Below are 18,904 nucleotides of genomic sequence, written 5' to 3' on the forward strand. Positions count from 1 at the left end.
AGACAGCTCTGAATTTGGATTTTTCCCACCTCCTACTTGGAAATACTGTAACACCTGAAATACCAATCGAAGTTGGACATTGTTAGACAGATCGATCAACCCCGACCTCAGCTAGATGTGTCATTTGATGTTACTTCCAAGATGGCAGCAAGTCCAGTTTTCAATTAACATAGCATATAGAGCTCAAACGGTCATGATAGATGTCAAACGGTCAACTTTAACATTAGACATTAAGTTAATATAATGATACCTTCATTTTTACTTTTTGTCAGCTGTTTGGTGAATGGCAATATGTTATTTTTATTCTGTTTTTGCCATATTGACTGAAGTGTGACATTTCAACTGGGATATTCCCAGTTCCACACATCACCTGGTGTTGGTGAATATCAGCTAGTATTGCGATATTGCATTGCATAGAGAACTCAGCAATATTGGGTTTCTCTCCAGTTTATTACAAAAAATATAAAATTTAATATATTACACTACAAAAGACATTTACACAACAAAACACACAGTAAAAGGTAATAGACAAACAATTATCACATAGAAACTACACCTTTTTTTTCCTGTGCTTTTCATTCTTTTCCCTCTGCCTTTATTGGACCAAATATGATGAAATATTTAAACAATATATCATTCATTTTGCTGATAAAATGCATTTGTAATGCGCAGCCCACCAACACCATGATGATAATTTTGAGTTAGAATAAATGTTTGGAAACAATTTGATGCACTCAACATCAGTGATTTATGCTAAATTATTTTGGTCAGTATAGTGATTTTAGACATGTTTTTGGGCTGGTGGGTTCATTTAACTAAGATCAAATAGTAGTGTGAGGTTATACAGTAATTATACAAAATTGTTAAACCTTGTGCTTGCCTTTAACCCCAAAGTTCCCATAGCCCATATAACGATTTTCTGTGCTAATCAGTAAGCTTTTTAATTGCAGCTACATTTGACATTTCCAAGTGTGAATTAGATGTATTTTGCGTAACCACAATCATAAATGTCAAACAAAAGGCAACTGTTCTATGTTTATGGCTACAACTAAGTTATCTAAATTTACATATTCTAAGTAAACAACCTGATAATAGGGCAAACATGCTTGAAAACATGATGAATCTGGCTTTTCATTCTGACAGATATGACCAATGGTTATGAAGAATTATCACTACAATAAACAACAGGCACAAATCTGAAAACACTCAAGCATTTTGCAGTTTTAAAGCATGGCGTGTGGTTGGTCGGGTCAAAATGTTTTTCAATCTACAGTCAAACAGTTTTTTTCAAATCCATTAAAACTTTTTTTTTTTGCCATTATTTTGAAAATACAATGGGGTTAAAACACGTGTATAAATTCAATCTAAAATTATATTTAACTTAATATGATACATAGTTAACCCAAGTCAATTTCAGAGCAAGAGAAACTGCATTGCATAAAATACAAATTTCCAAGTATAATATAGAAACATTCATTGCAACACATCAAATAATATTCACTCAGTATATAACAAACAGATGTATAAGTGCAAATTAATGTAGATTCAAATTAACTGAAAATATGTCATTAACTTTGTTAATATGGATTCTTGACCATTATTAAATCTGATCTGCACTGAACACTTCCATTTGACTAATTTAGGAGCATTATGCTGCTATTTATGTGATACGATTAAATTTCAAGAAATTAAAAGTAATATATATATATATATATCTACCAGAGAGGATTTAATGGAAATATTACACTGACTATAATTATGAGCAGTTATAAGAGGTTTTGAGGAAATATGTGACATACTTGAGCACTTGTTAATACAATCTTGTGGCCTTTCAGTAGTGTTAATAGGAAAATAATGTGCTGTAATAAACAATTATGAACCTAAAATATGGTTAGGAATGACCTAATGCCTGTCATTTCTGAATATGAGTCCTAACATTCAACATTTCCTTTTATTATTAAACCCATATCTATAATGCATGTGTGGCAAGTTGTCGATTAACAGACAATAATTTCAATTTATACCTCAGTGTACTGTACATAAAAAGACAATTTAAACTTATTTTACTGCTCTTTTTGAGAAGCTATGCAGTCTTCATATGCTATCGGAAATGTTTACCCTTTCCTATTAATTGGGGAAATCTTATTTAAGTCAAACTGTACTAAAAATATTTAATTTTGAATAAAATGTAGAGTCACATTCATTGACAACCATATAACCAAACATCTGGATTATTGTCAACAGTAACCGACACCCTGCCTCAGATACAGCACATATATTTTACTTTAACTGTTTTTTTTGTTTTTTTTTGCTAATGTAATGTCTGACATATTGAACCAACTTAAAGTCAACATGAAACGATATTCGCAACCCATTGTACTTCATTAACGTGATGTACTTCATAGTATCCTAATCTATAATTATTTCCTAAGTTATTACATTTTGAATTTTAAAGGTTCTACAGATATATGAAAACAATAATGAAAAACCAAAAACCTGTATTAAGAAAGTAAATCGGGTCCGTTTTGAGTTCATGTTGACTTTAATCTCACCATGCTGTGAAAAACTGAGCGAGGCAAAAGTATGAGTAGCAAATTATAGTAGAGTTCACACATCAATGGTAAAACAACTTTTCATTTTCTATCTAATGAAGCACTGAGAGGCAATATAAACATTTATTGACTGGACTGAATATACATAGTATGTTAGCCCACCCGCGCACTAAAGTACAGTATATCAACCCCACATGAACATGGATGGATGCATTTGAGCTCCACTTTATCTACGCAACTGTACACTATTTACAAGTAAAACATCAAAACATCAGTGGAACTAAATAAACGTGGTTTGGAAACATGTCACATTTTCAAATACAAATACATTTCCTCCGCCCTTCATGACACATATTTTGTGCAAAAGGAAAATGATCCTGCTCATTTCTTTGTCCTCTTTTTGAATCAAGGAAGCAACATTTTAGAACAAAGTAAAATCAACATCAAGCTCGAAATCTACTATTGCTTTGTTTAACACTGCCATTCGTTCCCTCAGCCCGTGATATGACTTCAGTCTCACTGCCTGAACTTTGCCCCAGGTGAACTTCGTGTGAGAAAAACATTCGAGCCGACCTTGGTCTTTTGTGGAATTCCGGAGGTAATAATATTGTTGAATGAGGTCATGGAAAAATGCTATACATTCAGCCCAGAGACACCTGATCCCAAGTCAGTTGTCCTATCTGGAGATGTGCCACACTTTTCCAAACAACGACTCAACATTTCAGTCAAGTTCCTCCTGTGACTCTTAGACGGAGGCTTTGCACAAACGAAACAGTCACCGTTTGTACATCTATCCAGCGTTTCTTTTTTCTTTAGCATCAGATTTCATCGTTAAATAGTTCCGCTCAATAAATAAGTGTCCATAGAAAGTGCTAGGCTACTATTGGAAGTTCCTCTAAAGCAGGTCTCAGATCGGCAAAGTGGCGTTCATCATTTGGACTCGCATCTCCTGAATGCTGTTGAGAATCTTTTTCTGATGACCGGCCAAAGTGACTCCAACCCTCCTAAGATCTCTGCAAAAGAACAACATATAGCTATAAAATATGTTTCTGTTAGGGTTCATTGATAATGATTAAAAAAGCTGGAATCAATCAAGGTTTATCTAGTGATTTGTAAAATTTGACCTTCTAATAATGAAAGTAAAACCTTTTTTTAAAGCTATTTTTGCCACTACATTTGTTTGATTCACAAAATGAAAGAAAAGACCTTAAAAAATGCCTCACAAGTAAAATCATTCTATTATGCTGATTTGATGCTCAAGAGATCATGTAAACTATGCTGTAACAAATAACCATTAGAAAGTGCATCCAAATCAAAGATCAAAACATGAAATGGAGGTTACACTCTCAGTAATTTTAACAGTAGATGAACAGCAAACAGGCTCAATGTCCTCCACAACAGATGACTTACTCCAAGGTCATTTGAGTGACTACTTCCAGAGAAGTGTATCCACTTTCCATGAAAAGCTCGGTGTATCGACCCATTTTTATGGCCTCTAACCATTCCTCCACCGATCTGAATACACAGCCCTCGGGGCTCCCGTGCTCCACTAATAAATTGGACACTCTGCGGGAGAGACAGGTACAGTGGTGAACAAATGGATGCATAAACCTGACATTAAAGTTCTAGGTGAAGGCTGGATACTAAAAACCTTTACAGATCTGAGCTGACACAAGCAGAATAATGTACCATCTTAAAAAAAAAAAAAAAAAAAAAAAAAAAAGGCATATCACAAATGTATATTGTAAGTTTTTCTCCCTCGAAATTTGTTACAATACTATAACTGTTATAATACACAAAAACTATTTCTTCACATAATCCTAAAATAAAAAAATAAAAAAAATGTTTTTATGCCTAAAACAATTGTAATTAATTTGTTGGATAAAAAAAAAAAAAAAAAAAAAAAAAAAACATTAATGAGAATGGAAATGAAATGCCGCATCGTTGCGTTGACGCTATGGGAACGCTTTCAGTATAAACCGGTGTCTGAATCACATGTAGTACACGTAATCTATTGGCCACGGGCAAAGTCAGGTGACGCTTGCAAGAGTGACACCAAGTTCACTGGTCTGAAAAAGCCACGCTGGCATACTTGAAGTATGGCAACGCAACATGGCGTCTCGTTCCCATTCTCAGTATCCAATGTTCAGTTCCCTTTTGAGGGAACACCGAAGCCGCGTCATTGCGTTATGCGTTATTACCCACGCCTACTGAGAGAATGTCTGCTCTACAGGTTACACTTGGTGAAGGTGTGGGGAGACAAGGCTGGGCTGAAGGGAAGAACCGATACTGGTAAGCTTCAGCCAAAAAAAAAGCAAACCTCAGGAACATAATATATCTATTTGAAAATATGCGTAGTTTAAGTCTATCGTAACAAAAAAATCCTCAAATTGGATTTGAGACATACGTTTTAACGTCAATATCTTGAAACTGTAAATACGAAGAGTAAGGTTCAAAAGACGAAGATCAAGGTTGGGACGCAACCCTCAGTCTTTTTTGGTTACCAAAAAGTACCGGCTGTAAAATCCTGAGTCTCTTACTTGGAGGGGAACATTATCTATGGCCCTTTTGTCCAGGAGAGACTTCAAACTCCTGTGAAAGCAAAGGAATCTGCTCTGGCTTCACCATAGTGGGGAGCATGCCATTGAAACACAGAGGATGAGACTTGAACTGGACTCTGTAATCTTTCTCTATAATTGGCAGAACCCAAGGAACCAATCGAATTGGATGAAAAACCCTACCAGGAACCCTGCCGCAGGTCTACCCCCGGCAGGCTGGGACTGGGTGCAGTGCTCGAGCCCCAAGTCTTTGCTAGGGGGAACACGATCAGCCACACTGGCCTTCTACTCCTCCCTCCTTGAGCTAAGCTGCAGGACAGGAGGATGAGGGCCCAGCCTGCTGGACCCGGCGAGGGATAAATTGCTAGAATGGTTCCGACTGATCCTTCACCGCCTGAAACCTATCAACGACGATGTTGGCGGTGCTGAAACCTATCAGTGATGGTGCTGGCTGTGCTGAAACCTATCAAATGACGGCATTGGCTGTGCTGAAACCTATCAAATGACGGCGTTGGCGGTGCTGAAACATATCAACGATGGCGATACTGGGGCACACAGCAAAAAGGCTTTTTTTTATCCCAAAAAGGTTGTGAAAAGCCAAACAGCCCAAAATCTCAAAATTGACCAGTGCATTTGTCTATATAATGTCCATCCATCCATCCATCCATCCATCTTCTTCCGCTTATCCGGGGCCGGGTCGCGGGGACAGCAGTCTAAGCAGAGATCCCCAGACTTCCCTCTCCCTAGACACTTCCTCCAGCTCTTCCGGGGGGACACCGAGGCGTTCCCAGGCCAGCCGGGAGACATAGTCTCTCCAGCGTGTCCTAGGTCTTCCCCGGGGTCTCCTCCCAGTGGGATGCGCCCGGAACACCTTCCCGGGAAGGCGTCCAGGAGGCATCTGGAACAGATGCCCGAGCCACCTCAGCTGACCCCTCTCGATATGGAGGAGCAGCGGCTCTACTCTGAGCTCCTCCCGAGTGACCGAGCTTCTCACCCTATCTCTAAGGGATCGCCCAGCCACCCTGTGGAGAAAGCTCATTTCGGCCGCCTGTATCCGGGATCTTGTCCTTTCGGTCATGACCCAAAGCTCATGACCATAGGTGAGAGTAGGAACGTAGATTGACCGGTAAATCGAGAGCTTCGCCTTGCGGCTCAGATCTTTCTTTACCACGACAGACCAGTACATCGACCGCATTACTGCAGAAGCTGCACCGATCCGTCTGTCAATCTCCCGTTCCATCCTTCCCTCACTCGTGAAAAAAACCCCAAGATACTTAAACTCCTCCACTTGAGGCAGGAACTCTCCACCAACCTGAAGTGGGCAAGCCACCCTTTTCCGACTGAGGACCATGGCCTCGGATTTGGAGGTGCTGATTCTCATCCCAGCCGCTTCACACTCAGCTGCAAACCGTCCCAGTGCATGCTGAAGGTCCTGGCTTGATGAGGCCAACACGACAACATCATCTGCAAAGAGCAGAGACGAAATCGTGTTGTCACCAAACCTGACACCCTCCGGCCCCTGGCTGCGCCTAGAAATTCTGTCCATAAAAATTATGAACAGAACCGGCGACAAAGGGCAGCCCTGCCGGAGTCCAACACGCACCGGGAACAAGTCTGACTTACTGCCGGCAATGCGAACCAAGCTCCTGCTTCGGTCGTACAGGGACCGGACAGCCCTTAGTAAAGGACCCCGGACCCCATACTCCCGGAGCACCCTCCACAGGCCGCCGCGAGGGACACAGTCGAATGTCTTCTCCAAATCCACAAAGCACATGTGGACTGGTTGGGCAAACTCCCATGAACCCTCCAGCACCCTGTAGAGGGTATAGAGCTGGTCCAGTGTTCCACGGCCTGGACGAAAACCACACTGTTCCTCCTGAATCCGAGGTTCTACTGTCGGCCGTATTTTCCTCTCCAGTACCCTGGCATAGACTTTCCCAGGGAGGCTGAGAAGTGTGATCCCCCTATAGTTGGAACACACCCTCCGGTCCCCCTTCTTAAAAAGAGGGACCACCACCCCGGTCTGCCATCCCAGAGGCACTGTCCCCGACCGCCACGCGATGTTGCAGAGGCGTGTCAGCCAAGACAGCCCCACAACATCCAGAGACTTGAGGTACTCAGGTCGGATCTCATCCACCCCCGGTGCCTTGCCACCGAGGAGTTTCTTGACTACCTCGGTGACTTCAGCTTGGGTGATGGACGAGTCCACCTCTGAGCCCTCAGCCTCTGCTTCCTCAATGTAAGACGTGACAGCGGGATTGAGGAGATCCTCGAAGTATTCCTTCCACCGTCCAACGACATCCCCAGTTGAGGTCAACAGCTCCCCACCTCTACTGTAAACAGTGTTGGTAGGGCACTGCTTCCCTCTCCTGAGGCGCCGGACGGTTTGCCAGAATCTCTTCAAGGCCAGCCGATAGTCCTTCTCCATGGCCTCACCGAACTCCTCCCAGGCCCGAGTTTTTGCCTCCACAACCACCCGGGCTGCAGTCCGCTTGGCCTGCCGGTACCCGTCAGCTGCCTCAGGAGTCCCACAAGCCAACCAGGCCCGATAGGACTCCTTCTTCAGCTTGACGGCATCCCTTACTTCCGGTGTCCACCACCGGGTTCGGGGACTGCCGCCTCGACAGGCACCGGAGACCTTACGGCCACAGCTCCGAGCGGCCGCTTCGACAATGGAGGTGGAGAACATGGTCCACTCGGACTCAATATCTCCAGCCTCCCTCGGGATCCGGTCGAAGCTCCGCCGGAGGTGGGAGTTGAAGATCTCTCTGACAGGAGACTCGGCCAAACGTTCCCAGCAGACCCTTACAGTACGCTTGGGTCTGCCGAGTCTGTCCAGCTTCCTCCCCCGCCATCGGATCCAACTCACCACCAGGTGGTGATCAGTTGACAGCTCCGCCCCTCTCTTCACCCGAGTGTCCAAGACATACGGCCAGAGGTCAGATGAAACGACCACAAAGTCGATCATCGACCTACGGCCTAGGGTGTCCTGGTGCCACGTGCACTGATGGACACCCTTATGCTTGAACATGGTGTTCGTTATGGACAAGCTGTAACTAGCACAGAAGTCCAATAACTGAACACCGCTCGGGTTCAGATCAGGGGGGCCGTTCCTCCCAATCACGCCCCTCCAGGTGTCACTGTCGTTGCCCACGTGGGCGTTGAAGTCCCCCCAGTAAAACGACGGAGTCCCCAGTCGGAGCACTTTCCAGCACCCCTCCCAGAGACTCCAAGAAGGCCGGGTACTCTGCACTGCCGTTTGGCCCGTAGGCACAAACGACAGTGAGAGACCTATCCCCGACCCAAAGGCGCAGGGAAGCGACCCTCTCGTTCACCGGGGTGAACTCCAACACATGGCGGCTGAGCTGGGGGGCTATAAGCAAACCCACGCCAGCCCGCCGCCTCTCACCATGGGCAACTCCAGAGTGGTGAAGAGTCCATCCTCTCTCGAGGAGTATGGTTCCAGAGCCCAAGCTGTGCGTAGAGGTGATCCCGACTATCTCTAGTCGGAACCCTATATAATGTCCTGCCTTAAAATTCAGAACAAATATTTATATGAAACTAAGCTTATAATCCTGCTTTCCGATGCAAGTTAAATCAAACTTTATTATGACTATACATATTAATATAATCAGTGATCCCTTGGCCACACTTGCTGATATTATCATCCAGGGCAAAGGAAGAAAATTACAGTGCAATAACAGCTACCGAAACATTCCCAGACTCCAAATCAATTTCATATTAAAATTGAATGTAACTGCATAACACAATTACTGATAATGGATGATTCCAACGTGTAAGAATGAAGAACACTCCACGTGTGTTCAGCAAATGTATCCGATACGTATAATCACAGTAATTGGAAGTCATTTGCACGCTGTCACTTCTGTTTAATGCGACATTAAATCATGAAATGTGAGTGCGTATTTGTCACAAGTGTCATTAAACCTTGATTTCCTGTGACAAGCGTGTAGCACGGTGGTTAACCCTCGGTTATCCATTTTTCACAGACGTCACATCATTTGTGATCTCAATCACATGCCGTAAATAACAACATAATTAGCATATGCTCTGATGGGAACAATAAAGAACGTGAACAAAGAAAGTTTATTGAAAGGACAGTTACACAAATGAAAATCATGAGCAAAGTAAACCATAACGGCTGGTCGTTTACCTGTTAGACGGGTTAACCAGACCCTTCAGGCTGCTGGGATTTCGGATGAGTTTGTCCAATAAGCTGACAATCTCTTCGAATTTTGGCCGGCTGTTCCTGTCTTTCTGCCAGCAATCCATCATGAGATGATAGAGGGCGGTCGGGCAGTCCATGGGACCCGGGAGTCTGTAGTTCTCCTCCACTGCCTTTATCACCTGAGACAACAGAAAAGATTGCAACCACTTTGCATCATGTTCCATAATAAATATATGATGTGCCCTACGTGTCCAAACACTGATTGTTCTGGTTCATGAATTGTTGCTAGGTGGCAAAGTCAACACACTTGACCTTGCCATATATGGCTTACAGAGGCAGATGGCTTCCTAGGCATCATTAGCTGGCACCTTTACAGTGACTTATTTGGATGTTCTAAATAGGCAGCAACAACAGTTACATTATATAACATTTAGGATAACTATAATGTATGGCAGAATAGCACTTGGGAGCACTTCGACTCAGCGCAGTAAAAAGTCATGTTGGTTCTAATGACAGAAGTGAGAGGGAGAGGGGGAGAGGATTTTTCAGTAGTGACTTTTTACTGCGCTGATTCGAAGTGCTCCCAAGTGCTATTCCGCCATACATTATAGTTATCCTTTTTACCCGCTTAGAAAAGCGCCACGTTTTATTTTGTGTCACCATACTTGGTCGTGTAACTAATCGTGTAACTGTATTTAAATAGGGAAAACGTGGAGGTGTTTGGTCGCTTCTAGCTTCATCTCTGTTTGGTCCCTAATGAATGAACTGGGCTAAGCTAAGTGCTATCAAAGTGTCGCCGCGCGCCAGAGCGATTGAGTGCACGCACTGAGACGAGAGAGGTATGCATCAACTCGTCTTAGTTAAGGGAATAACATAGTTTAATATGAAAAAATGGTGGAGTGTTCCTTTAAAGATGACACTTGGCAGATTATTTCTGAAGTGAAAAAAAGTTTAAAAAAAGTTGACTTGAAAAAGTTATAACATGTTTATATTTATTGTTATGAAAACTGCACAAAAAAAATACAATTTAATAATAAAAAAAAGTTGCTCCAGTTGATTTCAGACAATCAAAGCTATAAATCTGAACAAGTTGTGCTCCAAATTAGAGGTTGATATCTCAAAAAATGAGCTTTCAGTAAGAGTTTGTTTGTGTGCAGTACCAAACCTTTCCATTACATGCAAGTCGTCTCCCATTAATTTTCAATGTGGTCATTTTTTTACCGTGAACAATACAAGTGTGACTATTTTTTTTTAGGACCATTTAACCTTTTCGAATCATGTCCATGATTTTTTATTTGTTTGAGTTCACACAGCAACGCAATTATATATATATATATATATCTATGTAAGGAATAATTGACGACAGGCCGTTGAATTATTAGAAAAATAATGCACAATGCGGTCACGACGCGAAGCGGAGTGGCCGTTACACCTCGGGTGTGCATTATTTTTCTAATAATTCAACGGCCTGAAGTCAATTATTCCGCTTATACCTCAGTTACTACACCTCGAAACATTGTTCAGATCATGTATTTCAAGACGTTTGTAAAGTTTTTGTCATTAAAACGCTCTTGTATGTAGGACTAATTTCTTACGCATCTAATCCAATGCCTCCGTTGCTAATTCCAAAACGTCATTTTAGAGTTAGTAACGGAGGCACTGATAGCAGACTAATGCGGGTGACACACGACTAGCTGACACTTCTCTGACTGTTTTCATCGCAGCATCTTGAACACCGACTTTGAACACAGACTGAACACGCGTTTGGGCATGATCAGTCATCAAATTACATTCATAACCGGCCTTATGGAACTACTTTAAGCTGTGCGTTTCCCTGAAAATAATGCACACCTTAGAACGTTCGTCAACCAATCAGATTCAAGCATTCAACGGCCCTGTAGTATATATATATATATATATATATATATATATATATATATATATATATATATAAATTATATATATATATATATATATATATATATATATATATATATATATATATAAATATAAAGACCCAACAGAGGGTTAAAAGGTTCACAATTTTATTAAGTATGGACACATTAAAATTATCAAAAGTCACTGTAAAGACTTTTACATTGTTACAAAAAAAATCTATTACGAATAAATGCTGTTCTTGAACTTTCTTGAATATTTAAAAAAAGTTTCACAATTAACAATGTAAATAATAAGAAATGTTTCTTATTAGAGCAGTAAATTAGTAAATTACAATGATTTCTGAAGGATCAAGAGACACTGAAGATTGTTTTAAATTGATCTGAAACTATTAAAATTAGTGCTAAGCAATGATTAATCTCAATTAATAGCATCCAAAATAAAAGTGTGTGTGTACTGTGGATAATTATTTTGTATATATATATATAAATACACACACATGCCTGTATATATTTATGAAAAATGTGTTATTTATATATAAAATATTTATATTTATATACAATATGTATATATATATATATATATATATATATATATATATATATAATGCAAATATTTCTTAAATATATACATGCATATGTGTGTATTTATATATACAAAATAATTACACAGTACACACACATATATTATGTAGATACAAACTTTTATGTTGGATACGATTAATTGCGATTCATGTAATTATAATACAGAACTGTTATTTAAAAAAATAGCAATTCAATATTACTGTTTTTACTGTACTTTGATCAGAAGATTCTTCTGAATTTTCAGATTAAGCATGTGTTTTTGTAGTGCCTAATTTGACAGATCATATTATATCATATAACTAATGAACACGAATAGACAGCTATGTGCTACAGAGTGAATTTAATATGTCTATTTGATCAGTTTAACTTTTTGTGAGATTCCAAAAAACTGGCAAGATAAACCAGAAATATGAATCAACAAAGAGTGTCTCTCCTCTCCTCCAAGCAAAAATAAAATCCCCCCCACACTCCCACATCACAAAGAGCAACACTACATCAACAGTGGCTCCCTCGCGGAAAAGCCTCACAGAGAGAGAGCCGAGACAGACAGAGCGAGAGAAACACACAAGTGTCTGGCTGAGCAGAGGAAGCCGAGATCTGAGGGGAACCCTCAAGAAACTGTGAAATAAATCATCAAATAACTTTCCCTTCCCGAGTGTGTGTGAAACAGATTAATGATGGAGCACAGAACAAGATGTGAGGTGCAGATGAAGCCGTCACTGGCAACTGTAAAGGAGGAAAAAAAAGGTCAGTCGTGCTTGATAAAACCATGACTGCTGTGTGCACCTCCTTCTGGGATATGGTGGGAAAACATAAGCATCGCCTTGCGTTTCATCTCTGCCTGCAAATATACTTGTCATCTCATGCGCTGACATATGACATGCGCATCTACATAACAAAAGACAGCGAGGCGGCTGCTCGGCATGTGCTTTTCAATATCTGAAGCTGTAATGGCTTAATATATGCAAACAAAACTCAATAGCCTGTAGTAATAAAAATGGTCCTCGTTTGTTATGTTTTTACAACATTAACTTTTGTGTTTAACATTTAGGTGTATATTTTGTTTTGTTTTGGATAGACACTGATACATACACTATTGTGCACAAAAAAAAAAAGAAAGAAATTACACATTTTTACCAAATATATTTAATTTCCATTTCAAATAAATGTCGCTTTCAGTCGCTCACGTTTGACGTAGTAGATGTGTCGACTGATTGGGATCACGCTTAGGGAGCCTGTCATCTTCGAGTATTGATAAAACGAGCCAATGCACACATTGGCGTGCGAGCTTTGCATCCATGCTCCGCCCCGCAGCGCAGGTATAAACACGGAACCGGATGCACACACCACTTGTCTTTCGCTTCGGAGCCGATCGGTCTTCATGACGGTGTCTCTGAAGAGTGTTGATTCATTCAACGAGCGAGTGTGTCGGTGCTTCTTCTGGAAGTCTCTCCCGGTGTTGGTGGTTCTACAGCGCGAGTGCAGAGGTGGTCGTGAGCCTTCTGAGCTCTCGACTGCTGTTTTAACAGCATTCCTTTTTGTGTTTGTTTGTCTGACAGCCGGTTTAGGGCGAAGAAAGTGAGTGCTTCACTGGTACAAGCTGCACCATCACTGTTAGTGTTGCCCCGATCATTCCCCTGTGTGCTCCGGCACTGGTGAGTTTTTCATTTCCTGAAAGAGCAACACGGGTGTCTTTTTCAAGATGTCATTCCACCCGTGCATTTCTGGATGCAGTCGTTCCCTGTCCCCTTCTGACGGTCACAATTGCTGCATCACGTGTTTGGGTTTACAGCACGCTGAGGCAGCTTTTGTGGATAGTTCATGTTCTCATTGCGAGGATCATAGTGATGGCTTCCCCACCCGGTAACCAATCCCTGTGGGCTCCTCACTCCTCTATCACACCGCAGCCCTTTGGGACCCACCGTTGAGCGCGCTGGTCCCTCTGTAATGGACCGACCAGCCGTTTCATTTGGGGCCCCTCCAGATTGCAGCATCGGAGGATGAGCTGGCTTCTGGAGATGATGACTTAATAATTATAATTCGTTACATTTATATAGCGCTTTTTTCTTTACATAAATGGGGGAATCTCCTCAACCACCACCAATGTGCAGCATCCACTTGGATGATGCGACGGCAGCCATATTGCGCCAGAACGCCCACCACACACCAGCTTACTGGTGGAGAGGAGACAGTGATGAAGCCAATCAGTATATATGGGGATGATTAGGAGGCCATGATGGACAGGGGCCAAGGAGCAAATTTGGCCAGGATGCCGGGGTTACACCCCTACACTTTTTCGAAGGACATCCTGGGATTTTTAATGACCACAGAGAGTCTCGGTTTAATCCTCGGTTTAACGTCTCATCCGAAGGATGGTGCTCTTTTGGCAGTATAGTGTCCCCATCACTACACTGGGGCATTAGGACCCACACAGACCACAGGGTGAGCAGCCCTGCTGGCCTCACTAACACGACTGTGACTGTGTTATCCTCTTCTGGCAGTGTAACGTTGCCCGAGCAAGTTCCAGAAATGTCAGCTATGCTGAAACTGGCCGCCGAGGCTGTCGGGCTCACATGGAATCCTCCACCGTGTCCCGAACAGTCTCGGTTGGATGATTGGTTTCTCAGGGCAGGCCGCGCTGGTTCTCATCACGCCGCCCCAGTGCCTTTCTTTCCCAAAGTGCATGGAGAGCTTACCAGTTCGTGGACGGCACCTTTCTCTGCCAGAAGAGAAAAGCCTGTGGGCAAGCTGCTTCCTCTTTGCATGCCATGGCATTGCTACAGATCTACCAGGCCAAGGCACTCATGGACATGCACAAGGGTAGCCCAGACCGTGTGCTCATAGGTGAGCTCTGCATCACAACCGACCTTGCCCTCCGGGGCATGAGCGTTGCGGTTTGCGCGAGCGGTCTGGCGATGTCCACCCTAGTGGTCCAGGAGCGCCATCTCCGGCTCAACCTGGTAGATATGAGGGATGCGGACAAGGTTCAGTTCCTGGACTCCCCCATTTCCCAGGATGGGCTGTTCGGCGAAGCGGTTGAGATCCTCCGCCTGCTCGTCGCCGAGGGCGTCCCCCTGCCACCGCTTCCGCTCCCGCTGGGCCTCCGCAGCAGCCTCTAACCAGGCCTTCAAGTGGCTAACGCAGAGACGCATTTTCGAATGCTCCGTCCCCAAGACTGGTCTGCTGATTTCTACCTGAAGGACGCGCATTTCAGATCTCTATCCTTCCACAGCGCAGGCTATGTCTGTGTTTTTGCGTTCGAGGGTTCGAAGTCAGTACAAAGTCCTACCCTTCGAGTGCTCCACAGCAAGTTGGGTCTTCGGGTCAACTGGGAAAAGAGTAAACTCGCCCAAGGGCTGAGGATCTCTTTTTCCGGTATGGCGATGAACTAGGTCCAACATGTCTCTCAAGAGGAACGTGTCCGGTCGGTGCTGTACAGAAGTGAGAAAGGGTCCCACTGAAATGTATGGCAGATGCAGCCGAAATAGAACGTCTTCCTCCATATGAAAACCGCTTCAGCACCGAGTCCCGAGGTGGCCGTGGCAGAGCGGCACGATCACCCTGGCCTGCTGCCAAACCCTCTGTCCGTGATCAGACCTTTTGTTTCTCCGGGCCAGCCGCCAGTAGAACAAGTGTCCACCAACACCGGCTGAGGGGCCACGTACAACGGGCATGCAGCAACGGGGGTCTGGGCGGCCCTCCGACTGCATTGGCATCAACTGCCTCGAGTTGCTAGCAGTAGACCTTGCTTTGAGACGCCGCAAAATGCCGCTGCTCAGCAAGCATGAACTAGTCTCTACAGACAACATTGCGACCGTTGTGCTACGCCACCTCCTCCTATGGAGTCAGAAGCTTCTGAGGTCGCTTCATTCCACTTAATTTTCCGGCCTGCTCAATCGTGCCGCCGATGAGGCCTCACGACAGCCTATGGCCCAGAGAGAGTGGAGACTCCATCCCCAGGCGGTCCAGCTGGTCTGGGACCACTTCGGGGCCGAACAGTTACATCTGTTTGCCTCTCCAGACTCGTCCCATTGCCAGCAATATTTACTTAACGGATTTTTTTTTTTTTTTATATAATTTAATTTGTCAATACTTATATAAATATTTAGATTTTTAAATGAATTAGTGTGTTAGATGGTACATTGCATTTCGCTGTGGAATAAAATTAGTATCAAGACTCTGACCAAATAAAATGATCTCAAAATATTATTTTTTTTTGTAAATTAGACATTTTATTTATGAATTTGTCATTTAATTAATAATTTATTATAAATACAATACTTCATAAACTTAGAGGTTTCATAAAATAAATTAATACAAGCTTTATTGGTCTTAATAAATATACCTTCACTCAGGGTTATTATCATTAACTAAAACTAAATGTATTAAAAAATATTCTGTAGGCATAAAGCTGAAATAAAATAAAATAAAATAAAATGTTGAAAAACAAACTAAACGAAAATTTGAAATGATGCCTTGGCAATAAACTGAAATAAGTTGAGGTTGAAGCACCAAAATTGTTAACTATAAATAAGCAAACACTAAAACTAATTAAGGCAAAACTGAAAAAAAAAAAAAAAAAGAATAATGACAAAAGCAATTAATAAATTACTAAAAAAAAAAAAAAAAAAGTTACTGAAATGACTAAAAACTCTACTAAAATTAGCATGAAAGCTTAAAATATAAAAATTAATGCTAATTCAAAATATTAACAATAATGTATAATAATTAATAATAAAATTATAAGAAAAATTAAATAAAAAACACTATGCTTTATAAGCTGTCCATACATTATTATATGCTGTATATTTCAGTGTCTATTCAAATGTTTAAAACAAAAATGTGGGATGCGTGCTAGTGAGATCATGTTTGTATTCAGTCAGAGACAGAAACAATAGATGCTGTAAGCTTCTGGTAAATCTACTGTACACAATGTCCAACACCAAACTCCATTACGCCCGGCAGATTTCAGTCTACAGGGATCTGATGCTCTTTCTGTGCCGAAAAGCCAAGCATAAAATCTCTGTGGCCAAAACCTGGTTTTCAACCCAAACACCCATTACCCAGCATCCCGCGTGTTCCTTTTCTTACATGACCTTTGACTCGACTGCAGGCAGATGTACCGCAGTGGGAGAAAGAGTTGATCTACCCCCAACCCAACCCCAAAATCTGCATGGATCTCTGCCCACTGATGGGGTTCGATATGTCGGTTTAGCTCAGAGTTTACCCTCACTTCCTGATCCATTTATAGACATCAGCATTCTATCGCTCTCATTTGCCCTAAGGCAAATCCGAGAGCATATGAGCGCTGAAAACGGCCATGGGAAGCAATTATTGTGTTGTAGTGTTAAAACACTGCAGGGTAAAACTGCACTTTGGCTGTAACGCTGCCCTACACAAAACCTTTTCATAAATGTAAACCATATAATCACTGGATGTAAGATAGGATTATATTTATATAAATAACAGCTACACTGAAAAGAATTGGTGTAGAAACAATTGTCGCTCAGAAATTGCTATTAATTTCACAAACAATTATAAAGAAACAGCAAGGAACACATTGAATTAAATGTAAAATAGTGAAGTATTTTTCTTATAAAATGTTCCTAAATTATTTTTGTTTTATTTATTACTTAAAAAGAAAGAAGAAAAATAAAAACTGTCACCATCCCACCAGTAGGACATTTGCAATTACATATTTATTACATTTATGAACATTTATAATTTTTTGTAGGCCAGTCATTTTTGACCGGGAACACAACAACTGTAACAAGGTGGTCTAAAATATGTATATAAAATAAGTTTTTCCTTTGAGCTTTCCATGTACAGATGAAACCATTGACAAAACGATCCCCATTCACACGGATCTGCGAAAACGACTAAAAACGCAGTATTCAGTATTCTGCTGCCAGACCATTAGATGGCGATGAAACACTATAGACTGAACACGTAATACGCATGAGCATGAAGTCATCGTCTTCAGAAATTCTCGTTTTTGCTGTTTACACTGAATACACTGTTTACACGGCTGTTTTGAAGTGCATTCAAGATTTATAACATTTTAAGTTAGAAATGTCTTTTTCAGGTCTTTGCTCAAAAAGTGGGATTGACAGGTTCAATTGTTTTCACCGTCTTCACTAACAAAGACTTTATGTAGCACCAATAAGACCACATTTGAACAGAATTTAATAGAATCGTTCCAGACTTACGTCTTGATTGCTCATCTCCCAGTATGGTCTCTCGCCGTATGACATCACTTCCCACATAACAATGCCGTAGCTCCACACGTCACTGGCTGAGGTGAATTTCCTGTAGGCGATGGCTTCTGGAGCCGTCCACCTGATGGGAATCTTCCCTCCCTGCGAAACAAACCGCATGCTAAATTCCACGTCTCAGATCAGAAAACACGTCTTGTCAAGAGATCTTAATGGGTGATTATCACTGGGAAAGAATGCTGTCAGCCTGAGAAAATTGACAGGAAGCATTCTGTCTGTGGACGGCTGTTGCATGCTAATCGCTAATTGACTGTCCTGGTGATAGCGCTCTCAATTTCTGTTGGCAACTCGCGCACTGGGGAGACATGTCTTAATTTACTTTGTCGACAGTTCACACACATACACACACACGTGAAATGCTTTCTTGAGTGATACTTTGACACACCAAAGCAATAAACAAAGATGACAAGAAGAAAAAAAGAAAAAAAGAAAGAAAGAAAAAAAAAAACCTATGCTAATTATGACAGCCACCACCAAACCTCTAATAATCCTCTTTCAGACTAAGGCAGCTCCTTTTTCAGGACTCAACAATAATTTATTTTCACTGTAGATTTATTTGTTCTGGCAAAATTGAAAATTCTTGATGTGTTTTAGCAACATATATTTTATTAAAGTGTCCCTTTTATGCTACTATGCTAATTTTGTTTTGGAGTTAAACATTTTTTTCTCCTACAATAGGTTTACATGCATTAAAGGTCAAAACACTTTAATTTTCTCATTTTATCCATTGCACATAACCTAATTTCTCAAAGAGTCTGAAAATGGTTTGTTAGAAGATTCAGTCTCTCTAAACCACTCCTTACTGCCAGCCTATGATCCAGTCTGTTGTGAGTGGTCTACTCTGCTCTGA

At 41.7% G+C, this 18,904-nt stretch overlaps 1 protein-coding gene across 1 annotated transcript in view; it reads right to left on the minus strand.

Moving 5' to 3' along the window:
• Positions 1–2,310: 2,310 nt before the first annotated feature.
• epha5 (EPH receptor A5) overlaps positions 2,311–18,904 on the minus strand; it is an 85,580-nt gene continuing 68,986 nt past the window's right edge. Inside the window, exons 14-17 of the mRNA XM_079862138.1 lie at positions 17,989–18,138; positions 9,285–9,478; positions 3,963–4,118; positions 2,311–3,565 (exon numbers count right to left, since the gene is read on the minus strand). Of these exons, the coding sequence (XP_079718264.1) occupies positions 3,460–3,565; positions 3,963–4,118; positions 9,285–9,478; positions 17,989–18,138 (606 nt within the window). The 3' untranslated portion in view covers positions 2,311–3,459. The remainder of the gene's footprint in view (positions 3,566–3,962; positions 4,119–9,284; positions 9,479–17,988; positions 18,139–18,904) is intronic.

The sequence above is a fragment of the Squalius cephalus genome, assembly GCF_949319135.1.
Source record: "Squalius cephalus genome assembly, chromosome: 24".
Lineage (NCBI taxonomy): Eukaryota > Metazoa > Chordata > Actinopteri > Cypriniformes > Leuciscidae > Squalius > Squalius cephalus.